The sequence below is a fragment of the Tupaia chinensis genome, unplaced genomic scaffold (genome assembly GCF_000334495.1).
Source record: "Tupaia chinensis unplaced genomic scaffold, TupChi_1.0 Scaffold149104_1, whole genome shotgun sequence".
NCBI classification, from domain to species: Eukaryota; Metazoa; Chordata; class Mammalia; order Scandentia; family Tupaiidae; genus Tupaia; species Tupaia belangeri.
In genome coordinates, this window is record NW_006208950.1 from 509079 (window position 1) to 523556 (window position 14478).

Below are 14478 nucleotides of genomic sequence, written 5' to 3' on the forward strand. Positions count from 1 at the left end.
GTTCCGGAGAATGATTCTATTTCCTTTTTCCATTTGTAGGATAATCTTATCGACTATAGTATTTTTGGATAAAATTGTTTCCCTTACCTGTGTTGTTTTAATTGAAAGATCTGATACTAGTCTATTGGGCTAACCTTTGTAAGTAACTTGATGTTTCTCATCATTTTTAGAAAATTGTCTTCTATTTACTAATGTGGCTATAATGTGTCTTGGAGAGGACCTTATTATCTATTTGGTGTTTCTTGTATTTCCTGGATTTGGATTTCCATATGCCTTTCTAAATTTAGAAAGTTTTCAGCTAATATACCATGAAATAAATTTTCCAAGCCTTTACTCATCTTTTCACCTCCTAGAATACACATTCTGCAGCAATTTGGCCATTTAGTGGTGTCTAGAATTTCCCATATGTTGACTTTATTTATTGGTTATTTTACCATTTTTCTGAATTGCTTGGACTCAGTTAAAAGTTTTGTCTTCAAGGTCAGAGACTTTTTCTTCAGCCTTGTCTAATCTTCTCTTAGTACTTTTGAGGGAAATTTTGATTTCCTGCATCATATTCTTTATCTCCAGAAGTGCCATTTGATTCCTTTCAGGATTTCTATCTTTTAATGGCATTTCTCCTTCAGGTAGAATTTCTCATCTTTTAGAATCAATTGTCTGTTTTCTTCTGCATCCCACTGAGTTTAGTTATAATAAGTATTATGAATTATTAGCCTTTTTTGGTTTTCAATCTATTGTTGGTGATGAGATATTGTGGTCACTTGGAGGTGACTATTTTTTGGTTTTCTCATGTTTCTTGAGGCTCTGCTATGTGATTTAGTCATTTGGTGATGTTCTCATTTCTTGCTAATTCTCTGGCAAAAAGTTTCCATTGCTGTGGCTTGTATGCTTTCCTTTTATTTGAATTAGCTCTGTGCTAGTTTCCTTCTTCTACTGTGAGTGGTAGTCAGGTTCCCATAGTGGGAGTATTGGATTCAAATTTACAGAGAGAAATTTCTCTCCTTTTTCTTCTGGGTGAGTGTGGGGGGAGAATTCCTACAGAACATCACAATGTTCCAGTGTTTGGCTCCTATATACTCAAACTTCTCTGGTCACTATGTGGCTGGAGGGCTGAGCTGAGAAGTAAGAATTTAAGGTGATATTGGTGTGTAGACCAAGGCACCCTTTCCTCCCACACCCTAGCCTGAGCAGGGAACTTTTCTGATGGACCGAAGCCAGGCAGCCCTGCTCTCCCTTAGATCCTGGGTGCAGGATAGGACAGCATTGGCACAAGAAATTGCACGTTGGTGATTGCAGAGGCTGGCTGGTGATCTTGAAGGTGGAGGCAGCCCCTCTTCCTATACTCTAGTCTAGCAGGAGGCTTTGGGGTTGAGCTGAGGCAAAGTGGTTCTGTTTCTCCTTGCTCCTGGATGGTAGATGATAGAGTGGTGGTAGCTCTAGAAAAGTGGCCCTGCCTACCTTCTAACTCTGCAACAATAGGGACTAGAGTGGTGGTATTGAAGGCTGAGGCAGCGTCTTCTCCTACAACATAGGAGAAGATGCTAGGATTTTGTTCCAGAAATGGTTTCACTTTGAGACAAGGGGCCTAGACTTTGACACCATTGCCAATTATTCATTGGTCACTGCTAGGGTCTGAGGGAGTGGGCATAATCTTCCAAATGAGCTATTTCCCATTTCTTCTGGTGCAGTTGTCTAGAGAAGAGTGGGGCTCTGACCTATTAACCACGGCTGGTGCATTGGTGCACCCATCAGGCAAAGGATGTTTAATCTAGACACAACAATACCTATACAATTCATTTTGTCTGTCATATCCAGAATTCCGGTCTCTATCCTTTCATATCCATTACTATAATAACCTCTTAACTGTTCTTCACCTACTGGTATTGTCTCCTCTTTGTCTTCCATAGTGGAGCTACAGTTATCATTTCTAACTCAAATCAAGCTATCACTCATTAGCTTAAAAGCACTTATGTTATTTTCTCATAGTACTTGGCACAGTCTTAAAACAATCATAAAACACTTTACTCTTCAGCACATATATCTCTCTAACTTCAGGTCTTGTATTTATCCTTTTAAAAGTTAAGTATTCACACGACCAGCAGTGGGCATTATGCCTATGTCGTTGGACTACCATGTAGTCGATGATGGTTTGAGTCCTGTACCCGGTGGCTTAAACTAACACCAGGCACATGTGCATGTATGCCCAACATTCTGAGAGGAAGAGAAGGGATTGCAGCATGGCCATCCACCCTGGGAGGTGATTCCTAGCTTTCTGTCTCTCTGTCTTTGTCTTTCTGGCAAGTGCTGGCAAGTGCACGGGCCCTATATCAAAAAAACTATCCCCCACCCCCCCCCAAAAAAAAAAGTTAAGTGTCCTACAAGGTTCCTGGCACACAGAGTTCAATAGACAATTGAACTATTCCCCCCCCCCAAAAAAAGTTAAGTGTCCTACACTGTTCCTGGCACACAGAGTTCAATAGACAATTGTTGAATGAAGAGATGAATTAATAATCATAATCATTCTGAATAATTTACATTTTCTGCTTACACTTTTTCACCTAATGAACTTTATTACTTGTTCCCACTCCTAGGAAAACTCTCAAACTCAGGCTTATATTCTTCTGCTGATTCCTTTTTTTCCACTGGGTTCTGTTTTTGATGTCTTTTTATCTAGAAATACTTTTCTGGCCTCAGATCCTGGCTGTGGGTCCCTCCAACATGCTTACATAGCACCTCATGATTCTATGATCTTACTATTGATAACAAAACCATGTCATACTTTTCTGTTTTTATTGAAGTCTCTCAGTGGATTCTAACCTTTGTCATGCAGGACCTGGTTATTCTTTGTTTGCCACTGAAGACTCAGTAATTTTCAATGTGCCTTCTACATTCATTAGGCCAAATATTTGTTGATTTAACAAAAGAAAAAGGAATGGTAGGACTGAATGGGATATATTTATCCTAAAATTGCTTTCAATTATGTAGTTACACATAACATAATTTTAAAACAGCTTTTAATATGCTTTAAGTAAGCAGATCATTAGAGAAATATAGAGTCCATATTCATGACATTTAAAAATAATTATTAAATTATTATTATTAATTTAATTTAATATGAGAGAGAGAGAGAGAGAGAGAGAGAGAGAAGGAAAGTGAGAAAGCAAGTGCCAGGTCCAGAACTCAAATCATGGTCAGCCACGTGGGAGTCCAGCAACCCAACTACAATGCCATGTGTTAGCCCCCATACATTCATAATTTCAAAAACAGCTTTTCATATGAAATAAGTAAACTGATCATCAGAGAGAAATAATATAGAGTCCACATTCATAAGAAAATAAAATCTTGACAAGAGAATGGAAATCTAAAGGTAATCTGTTTGCTCAAATGCTGAGAATTACAATTTTGATCACTTTCTCATTCCTCAGTTTAAGTAGGAGTGAAAAAAGGTTCTTTACCTAGGAGGTCCAGGTAGAATTATAAATCTTAATCAGAAAAGGGTAGGGAAAAATTGTCTAGACTCTAGTATTAAATTTTTAGTTGAAATAAATTGTCTTCAATAATAAATGTATTTATTCACTCAAAATTTATTTAGGGCCAAGTGGTGCCACATGGTTAACACAGCTGACTCATATGGTAAAGGTCCTGAATTCAAGTCCTGGAATCTCTCTGTGTGCACCAGGCACATTCATATGTGTACATAACCCAAGCAGGCTGAGACTGGGGGGCTGGATCATTGTGAGAAGAGCCTATTGGGGGTTGCCTGTTTCTCTCTCTCATGGAAGAAATAAATAAACTTTTAAAAAATATTGTGTACTAGATATTGCAGTACCTTTTAAGAGCCATTGTTATTTATCAGGAAACTATTTCATGAAGTATGATTTTACATTTAATAAATAGAAATTTCTTCATGACATTCAAATTATTAAAATTTGGATCATCATTCTTTTTCATGGATGTAAAATCCATGACATAGTAATACACAATAGTTCTGAGACTCTACGGAAACTTGGAAATATAGTACAAAGTTCACTTTCTACCCCTCAGTCTTTAAATACCCCATTGATTTTTTTTTTTAATTATTTATTTATTTATTTTTTAATTTCTTAAAAAATTTTTTTTTCAGCAATTCCTTTCCTGGGTATCTCCCCAAAGGACAGGAGAGCACTCAGTCAGAAAAGCACTTGCACAACTATTTTCATTCATTGCAGCATTATTCACGATTGCTAAGACGTGGAATCTCATTGATTTTTATATCTCTAAAGTAGTTATATACTACAATATTTCAGACAACAAATGACCATCCGTTGTAATCTATAAAAATAAACTGAGAGCTGAGTTATTAGTGAATATTATCTATTAGTTAGATAATGAATGTGTGTATGTGTGTGTATGTATGTGTGTCTTAGACTGAGCACAGTCCCTGACTCAATAAATGGTAACTGTTAGAACTACCTGACATTTCTACATTTCTATCATCATTACCTGGCAGTGTATCATGGTAAGTAAGAAAATAGTCTGGGAAATTGGTCACATTTTGATTACTGTCTCCTCAATGTATTTGTTTTGATATTGCCTCTTTTCTGTCAGTTTCCTTACCTTTTATATGAGATAATAGTAGTACCCACCTCTATATTACTATAAAAATTACTACTAGATACCAGTTTATTGTACTACTTACTTCATGTTTGTTATAAAGAAACTCCATAAATCTATATATATATATATGTATGAATTAAGCACATCAAACTAACTTGGTCGAATATTCCCAGTATGTCAGAGTGAAACTTGGTTAGGATTTCTCCTTTTTCTTATATCCATTTCTATTCTCTTCAGTATAGATTCTAGAAATCAGAGTTGTCATTTTTTTCCTTCTGTCCTTTAAGTATTCTTCACTGACATCATTCAAAATGTCTTTTTGAACTTGTCTCTGTTGAATCAAAGTTGGGCTTCTGACACATTTATTAGTCACCTGAAGTAACTTTGCAAGTACACAATCTCCTAATGGCATTTTTTATCTGAGCATTTCTCAGGGTATAAATTACTGGATTTAACATGGGAGTTATCATAGTGTAGAATACAGCAACTGCTTTATCCATGGGTAAAGTAGCTGCAGGTCTCATGTACACAAATATGCAGGGCACAAAGAACAAGACGACTACGGTGATGTGGGAGATGCAGGTGGAGAGGGCTTTTCTCCTTGCCTCTACACTCTGGGTCCTTAGGGAGCACAGTATGACCACATAGGAGATGAGCAAGAGGAGAAAGTTTAACAGACAGATGAAACCACTATTGGCAGCAACAAAGAGCCCTAGAGTGTGGGTATCAGTGCAGGCAAGATTGAGCAAAGGATTTAAATCACACATAAAGTGATCTATGATATTAGGGCCACAGAAGGGTAGTCTGACAATAAAGAGGATCTGTATTGTTGCATGGAGAAAGCCTCCCATCCATGACACTCCCACTAGCAGATCACACACCCTCCGGTTCATGATGGTTGTGTAGTGTAAGGGCTTGCAGATGGCCACATAGCGGTCATAGGCCATCACAGTTAGCAGGATGACTTCAACACCCCCAAAGAAATGTTCTCCAAAGACTTGAGTCATACATCCATTGAACAGGATGGTCTTCTTTTCACGGAGTGAATCTACAATCAGTTTAGGGGCATTGACAGAGGAATAGCAGGCATCAATGAAGGAGAGGTAGGCCAGGAAAAAGTACATGGGGGATCCCAGTAATGGGCTGGCAATGATGGTGACCACAATGAGCACATTTCCTACCACAGTCATGATGTAGATGGCAAAAAACACAGCAAATATTATTTTCTGCATCTTTGGATTCTCTGTCAGCCCCAATAAAACAAACTCTGTCACATTGTTTTTATTAGCCATGTATTTCATGTGATGGTTATTTACATTACCTGAAAAATAATTTTTATTAATGCAACCTTGAATTTTTTATACTTCTGTTTTCTAATGTGTAATAAATGCTTGAGTTATAATGAGTTGTGAAAACTTTTGAGTTTTTTTTTCTGATATGGAAAAAACCATTTTGTTTTTTGAAGATTGCTCAAATTGCATCTTAGATAAAGACTAAGATTCTGAGAGGTCTTCAAAAAGTTCATGGCTAATAAATATTATAAAAAATGCATAGATTCAAATATTTCTTGCAGCAAAATTAACTTGTACTTTAATACTATTTCTACATAAACTTTTTGAAGATCTCACATTTTGTAACTTTTATAAATATACAGGCAGGTGACCATCAGTATATACTTAATCACCTGAGATGTCTGAGAGTCTAGTGATAATACCTATAGTAGAAGCTATGCCTGGGAAGGTCTGTTTAATGTAAAGTCCATGAATGTGGTGCTTTGTTATTTTGAAAAGAGTGAACTGTGAAAAGTTAGGTACAATACAAACAGAATGAGGAAGAGAAATTTGAAGAATGGGGAAAATTGGGATATTTCTCTATTGAAGGTTTGGGGTCTTATAGGAAATGGGGTGAGGTTTGGTAAGGAGCTGGAAGCCAGATATTGGAATCTAGTTAGCAGACTAAAGTTATTATATGAAGCAATTAGAAGTGTAAAGAAAGAATTTAAGAACTACTGTAAAATACTGCATAATTCTATTGTCTCAATCCAATGACCTGTATAGTGGCTAATAATATATATCTTTAAGTGATTAAATGCTATGTGCATGGCATCATAGAACATGCTTTGTATGCATGAACTCATTTAATACAAAAACTTGTTTTATTTCACCTACAGATGAAGAAACAATCTCAGTGAGTACTATTAATAGTTATGATAATCTTAACTAAATTTTACTGAACGTTTAGTGTGTTAAAAGTGCTTAAAAAGACATTTACTTATTTAATCCTCATTGGAAACTTATGTGTTGGTCATTACTATCTTTTTATACTTATTCATTAGCAAATAGAAATATAGAGAAGTTAAGGTTTCTCCCAAAAATCAAGTACGTAGTCAAGGACAGAGGAAAGAATAAGTCTGTTTATACTTAATAATCTACCACTCCCCAAATTCTTAACCCATACCTTATATTGTTATAATATATAATGTTGGACTAGTAATATAGCATTGGCATGACCATAATTGTTGTAATTATTTTAATACTATTTCAGAGGCAATTTTAGGTAGAATAATTTCATCAGCAGTCTCACACACACACACACATTCATTCATGCACACACTAATATATTGGAACACCCAAATGTTAAAAAAAAATGTGGTATCACATTCATTGATGAGTTGTTTTAATTTTAGCCTCTTCATAAGTCCCATCTGTTTCTCCCTAATCCCCTTCCTAAGCATGAGAGTCTAGCCAGACTCTTTTGCAAAATATTGAAAATTGCTGTCACAGTGGTTAGGTGTATTTATTTGAGAACCAGAAAGACTAGATCAGAACCTTGGTTTTTCTACTTGTAACTTTTTTCATTGGGTTTCATTTAGCACTTTCCACCCTTACCTCCTCAGCTGCAAAGAGAATAACAACATTACCTCACAGATTGTTATGAGAATTCATTTGGAAGATCATCTATAAACATATCCATGATAATGCTGGAGACACATGTAGGATTTTCATTAACTTTTATTACTGTATATTCACCTAGGAGATAGACTTGACAGAGTCATAATACAGAGAAACATTTAACCATGCACTAAGTTCAAGATGAATTCTCTCTAATTTTACTTTAAAAATGCCATGGACTCAGGGACAACAGTTGGTATGGTGTTTAAGGTGCTGGATTCCCAAATGTCTGACCAAGGTTTGAGTGCTAGATCTGGTGGTTTGAAAATCATGCTGACTTCATGTATGTGTGAGCCCAAAATCCTGAAAGAAGAATGGAGGAGAAGGGATTGTGATGTGGTCATTTCCCCTGGAGGTCAGAGGGTCATAATTTCTTATTTTCTCTCTCTCTCTTCATCTCTTTCTGTCTCTCTCTAGTAAGCACACACACCCTATGGCAAAAATGTAAAAAAAAAAAACTCACATTATCATGACAGTAGATCCCAGAAAACATTTTCCATGTTCATACTTGAACTTCACCACTGATTACTTGTAATTTAAAATACATTTTTATGTCTTTTGTGTATGTAAAGTGTATTAAATTTCATTTTGATCCTCATATGAGCCTAGTTTTTATTATTATGGAATTGTCCTGGGGGCAAAATCATGGTACCTTATGTCATAGATCCAGGTGAACCTATTTTTAAACAATCAAATTAGGCTAATAATATTCACCAACTAACTTTTGGAGAATAAGGGTGAGACTATTAGAAACTATTATTATATTTGAAAAGTGTCAACAATAATAATTGCCTTATTTGGAAAGTAATAATATTTAATATGCATCAGCATCATTGAAAAACTTACCTTAAAAGTCTTAGGTGATCTTAATGATGCCGTTCAGATACAATCCCATTATCAAACTGATCTCCTGTTGGAAAAGTAAGTTTCAATTTGACACAGTAGAAAGAGATTATTCAGAAAATTCCATATTCAATCAAATTGTTAAGAAAGTGTCACCATAGTTTAAATCTTTCCCAGTAGCCTAAAGCTTCACTTTTTCATAAAAGAATGGATATTTGAAAGCATAGAAAAATAATCTTCTCTACATGACTCTGGTTCCTGCAGGGCATGAGGCAGATAGTGTGGAGGAAATATTTTTAAATGGGCCACTCCACTCCTGATGAATCTTGCTCTGGAGATGTGAACAATGAAAAGCATTTTCACCTGGAACTGCATAGAAGTTTCCATCAAGATTTAAGGAACTTTTTTTTTTATACTTACTGCTATCTCTCCCAGGAATTAATTATCTCTTTTGATAGAAAGGCTTTGTCTTAAAAATTGGCATTCTGGAGAGTCATGTTAGGAAGAAACCTATTTTTAAGTGGAGAATTTTATTTCCTGGATTTTCTTTTTAAAATTAAGTATGTGAGAGCCACCTTTCTCTATCAGAACTCAGGTTACTGAGGAAGCTGAATGCAATGTGAAAAAGCAGGTAGCATAATTCCGAAGTATGGACCTCTGATGTATGAAGGACTCAGAAAGTTCATGGAGGAATGGAATTAAAGTACAAGTTTAATTTGGTGCAAATAAATTTTGAAATGTATACTGTTTATGATATACATATTTAATTTTATTTTTATTCACTTTTAACTGTACATCTCTACAGTGTTTTTCATAAATGTCTTTAAGTCTTCTATAGTTCCCCTATTGACTAGCCATAGAAAGAGCATCTGTTCTTTTATCAGAAACTTTTTCTGGAAACCATTATTGATAACTTAAGAGCCAGAGAACTGAAAGCATAAAATTAATGGCAGCCAGGCAGCATGGTGGTTAAGGTGGCTGAATCCCACATAGCTGAGTCCCAGAGTTTGAGTACCAAAACCAATGGAAAGAAAAGCATTCCAGGCACATGTACAGGCATGCCCCAAATTTTAAGAAGACAATGGAGGAGAAGGGATTATAGTGTGTCCATTCTCCATGTGATTGATGAATCACTTTCCCTCCTCTTTCTCTCTGAATATGTTTAGTGAGCACACTTGTCCAATAACAAAAGAAAAAAAATACAGTAGCCATTTTAAAGAATTTGACTCTGAGTACCCTGAGTACCCTCCCTTTATTGAAGCATTATTGACAAAATTTTTGTATATCCTAGTGTACTACTTGATACAGATACACAGCTTGATTTTTTGTTTTATCTTTTTATTACAATGCTTAGGATACCGATCAACTTTCTTCTGTAGAGGATTGTTTTGCTTTTCCTGAAATAGGACATATATGGAGTCTGATAAAACAATGAAAAGTCTCAGTTGGTAAGAGTGCCTATGCAAATCTCTGATCCTCTCTGTATGGAGCTGAGTTCTCCCCAACAGCTTCTCTCAGCAATTTTATTATAGGAATAATGTTCTGTGGGGCAAGAAATAGACTGGTACTACTTGGCTTTTCAATGCCCTCTTTCTCTGGTGGCCAAAATAAACCACTTTCACAAAGAGCTTCCATATATAGAACCCACAGTTTTCAGGTAGCTTCAAATTGATTAGGGACAAATAGGGGAAAAAAAAAAAAAAAAGAAAGAAAAGAAAACTAACACTGAAGCAAACATACTTCTCATGTCTCTGCATAGAGAAGTATGGGTAATCTCTACCCAAAGGAAATAACAACTATGCAAGTTAACTACCTAATTAGTTCACCATTAGCTAGGTTTGTTCACTTAAGGCTATATTCTCTTTACAAACCAATAATTTTATCTTAATTGAACTATGTTTGCTAATTAATTAAATTATATACTTCCCATACTTTATTGAATCTCTGATTTTGGAAGCTGGCATTGAAAAAGTATGTTTTCTCAGGGGACAGTAAAGAAAACTAAAAATGAATAATTTCACTCAAGAATGTCTCTCATCCCAAGATTGTTATCCAAGTCTTTCTCTACCCTCACATTAGAACATGGAATCTACTGACTTTAGTTCAGTCATCTGCAAGGAAGCATTATCAATATAATTTTCAAGGCTGAGGAAACTTATACTTTCCTTTCACTAAAGGAGCAAATAGACAAAGATATCCTCCCTTCTCACAACCATCTCCATACTTTCATCTTTTTCTACAAAAGAAGACTGTAAGTTAAGATCATAAAAATCCAATTTCCCAATGGCACTAAGAAAATGAAATGTAAAAATAATCCTTGGGAACCAGCAGTTAGCATAATGGCTATGTCGCTGGACTCCCACGTAGTCGACCGTGGTTCGCGTCCCGGGCCCGGTGACTTAGAACTCATGCCGGGCGTGTGTGTGTGCGTGTCCAAGATCCCGAGAGGAGAATGGAAGAGAAGGGATTGTGGCATGACCATCCTCCCTGGAGAGTGATTTCTCGCTTTCTGTCTCTATGTCTCTCTCTGTCTGGCGAGCACATGCGCCCTGTAGTGAAAACCTCTCCAAAATAATAATAATAATAATAATAATAATAATAATAATAAATAATAATAATAATAATCCTTACCACCTTATTGGAATGATAATTTTTTTTCTGGGTACTTACTGATAATAAATGATGCTGCCTCTAAACAAACAGCTGTACCAAAGGGTCTTGGGTTAGTATTTTTCCTAGCTTAATTATAGAATGGAGAAAAGGTGATGTCATAAAAAAAATCTAGAAAAGCTATAGATGTTAACCTTAACCACCAACAAAATAGATAACTAATAAGGAGAAAAGAGTTAAGAAAAAGAGCTCATCAACAGCCCAATAGAGACCAAGTTCTGCAAGTGGAAATGTTAAAACCTAGTGACTAAATCATTTGTAGATTCAAATAACTGCTCCCATACCAAAGCTTTATGCAACTCACAGAATTAAGAAGTCTTAAGCTGTTACCTCTGTATTGTTGTCCTATTCAGAAAATCTTCTCCCAGAATATGTGCAAAAGGAGCTGAGACACAGTTGCACATGTGAGAACATGGCAGATATTCTCAAATCTTTTTTTTTTTTTTGAGAGATTTTCACTGTAGGGCGCGTGCGCTCGCCAGACAGAGAGAGAGACATAGAGACAGAAAGCGAGAAATCACCCCCCAGGGGGTATGGTCACGCCGCAATCCCTTCTCCTCCATTCTCCTCTCGGGATCTTGGGCACGCACGCGCACGCACACGCGCCTGACGTGAGTTTTAAGCCACCGGGTCCGGGACACGAACCGTGGTCGACTATGTGGGAGTCCAGCGACATAGCCATTACGCTAACTGCTGGTTCCCTCAAATCTTTTTATGAGGCAAAAATTACATTTCATAACTGAAAAAGGTGCTAGAGGAGGAATGAAATTTTCCTACCATATAAATCAAAGACTCATTACAATTTGTAGCTTGTAAGTATACATAATAACAATCACCCACTCTACAATCAATTCCTCCACAGTGAGCAATCTACTACACATTCCATGATGAGGAATTAGCCTAGCACACCACAGTGGAAAACTGCCACAGCTACAAGGCCAGGGTCCTGCCTCCATTCTTAGGGGACTGTTTGTTTAGAGGCAGCATAATTTATTATCAGTAAGCACCCAGAATAAAAGCATCATCATCCCATCTCTGTGCACAATTTGATGTCACCCACTGCAAGGCAGCCACAGAGACAGATGAGCTCAGAATATCTGCTAACTCGGGAAGTGTAAGCTCACCCAGTTGAGCTCTGGCCTCCGATGTTTATCGACTCATAATTGTATAAAGTATCTAAGTGCTATTCACTAGTTTAAAAGAAAAAAGAATAGCAAACTTTGGACCAAGTAAATTGTGAACTTAAAAAAAAAATTGGATGGATACCAATATAATTAATGCTGTCTGAAAAATAAAATCACTTTTGAAATCAACCACAGTGGTGAGACATATTTTTCTTTTCAGGTGCCCTATGATGGCACACAGCTTTACCTGCCAAATCCTGCCAGCTTTCAAGTCCCAGGATACTGACCTGCTCTAGCATGTGGGGCAACATTACCTCTCAAAAGCATGAAGAACACATGTCACCACTGGGTGAATAAAAGCTGACAAAGACTTGGCTTCTCAGCACCAGACCTAATCGGAGAGCTTTCCTTGTTATATTAGAAAAGTTCATGATAAAACTAGATAGAATTAGTCCAGAGAAGTAAAACTTTTGTTTTCACTGTCCAAACATCAGTCAATACTACTCGGAGAGGCAGCAGAAACCCTCGCTGTAGCCTTATCTCTTGAGTACACTGCACACTTTTTCCTGTGGTCTGTCCATAAAGCCCCAATATATCTCAGAGATTTTCTTTACTGACAGCATCTGTTTTGTCATTTTTTAATGCAAAATAAGGATTGAAACATTGAATATTGTTTCATCAGTCATTAAAGCATTAAGTTTCAATTTTGGGTTCCATGAGGCAAGAGTGATCTGCACAGTTCACTAGGAAGACAATTTCATTAATTGCTGGTTGATGATTTTTTCCAAACCTGATATGCTTGCTCATGCCCACCAGGGTCAAATTTGTAAATGTCATCCCAGCAATTGTCAGCTCTTCTGATGCTGGATGTACTGTTGGAACATGTTGTCCTAATCTATCATCTTTGAACATATGAGGAAGAGTGGTTTTGCCTGCATTGTCCAAACCCCAGGACATAAGTTTTCTAGATTCCTGTAGAGTACCTAGGAACTGGAGCACAGTACTGAAGCCATTGTAAATCTACTCGAAGATGGAAGACCTTGATATTATTATTTGTTTAGAGAGATTTTTCCTATACAGTGCATGCATTTTCTGGAGAGAAAGAGAGAGACAGAGAGACAGAAAGTGAGAAACCACACCCCAGGGGAGATGGCCCTGCCACAATCCCTTCTCCTCCATTCTCCCCTTAGGATCTTGGACACACTTGTACATGTGTTTGGCATGTGTTTTAAGTCACCAGGTCCAAGACTCAAACTGTGATGGATTACATGAAAGTCCAGTGACATAACCATTATTCCACCTGCTGGTCCCAATGAAATACATTATTAATGCTTACTACAGGCCGAGGGGTTCCTCCAGTGGCAGACAGCTGGGACTCTCCCTCACACCACACAAAGCAGCAGTCCAAAGTTGGACTGTCTATATGACACCCTTTTCCCCTCCTTCTTTTCTTTTTCTTTCTTTTTTTTTTTTATTAATTCAATCACTGTTTATTCTTATATCTTATTTTATAAACTTCATTTTGTTTATTTTTATTTATTTTTAAAATTTCATTTTCTGTTATACAGTCAATTACATTATTTAGCTTACAATGTGAATATTTTAACATGTCAACATTTCTCCCTAATCCAGTTGACTAAACTATAAAATATCTTTAATATTTAATGTTTCTTTGTCCTATTAACACTTTTCCTCCCCATTTTTCTTCTAATTATTCTTCCTCAAACCCTACTCTTTCACACACACTATATCTGCATTTACATCTGTTTACTGTGTTTCTATATCCGTTAGTCAATCACTTTCAGTCATAGAGTGTGGACACTTGGTATATATTAAGTGGGGACATACACACTTTCTGTCAAAAGCCAGGGTTTTTTTATGGCTGAATAGTATTCCATTGAGTATATGTGCCATAGTTTTTCTATCCATTCATCTGTTTGTGAACATTTGGGTTGGTTCCATGTCTTGGCAATTGTGAATAGTGCCACAATAAACATCGATGTGCAAGCACTTTTCCTATTAAGAATTCTTCTATCCTTTGGGTAGATACCAAGGAGTGGGATTGCTGGATCATATGGTAGTTCTATTTGTAGATTTTTGAGGAATCTCCAAATTGTTCTCCACATTGGCTAGACCAATTTACATTCCTACCAGCAGTGTAAGAGAGTTCCTCCCTTTTACCACACCCAACCAGCACTTATTGTTTTATGTCTTTTTAATCGTAGTCATTCTGACTGGGGTTAGGTGGTATCTCATTGTTGTTTTGATCTGCATTTGCCTTACGATGAGAGATG

The 14478-nt window shown here is 36.6% G+C and overlaps 1 protein-coding gene and 1 pseudogene across 1 annotated transcript; both read right to left on the minus strand.

Annotated features, from left to right (window-relative positions):
* Positions 1-4961: 4961 nt before the first annotated feature.
* Positions 4962-5888, minus strand: LOC102468756 (olfactory receptor 4C46). Its single transcript, XM_006170868.3, has one exon. The coding sequence runs from the start codon at positions 5886-5888 to the stop codon at positions 4962-4964; it is 927 nt and encodes a 308-aa protein (XP_006170930.3).
* Positions 5889-12684: 6796 nt separating this feature from the next.
* The window catches only part of LOC102476369 (GTP-binding protein SAR1a pseudogene), a 31055-nt pseudogene continuing 29261 nt past the window's right edge, over positions 12685-14478 (minus strand).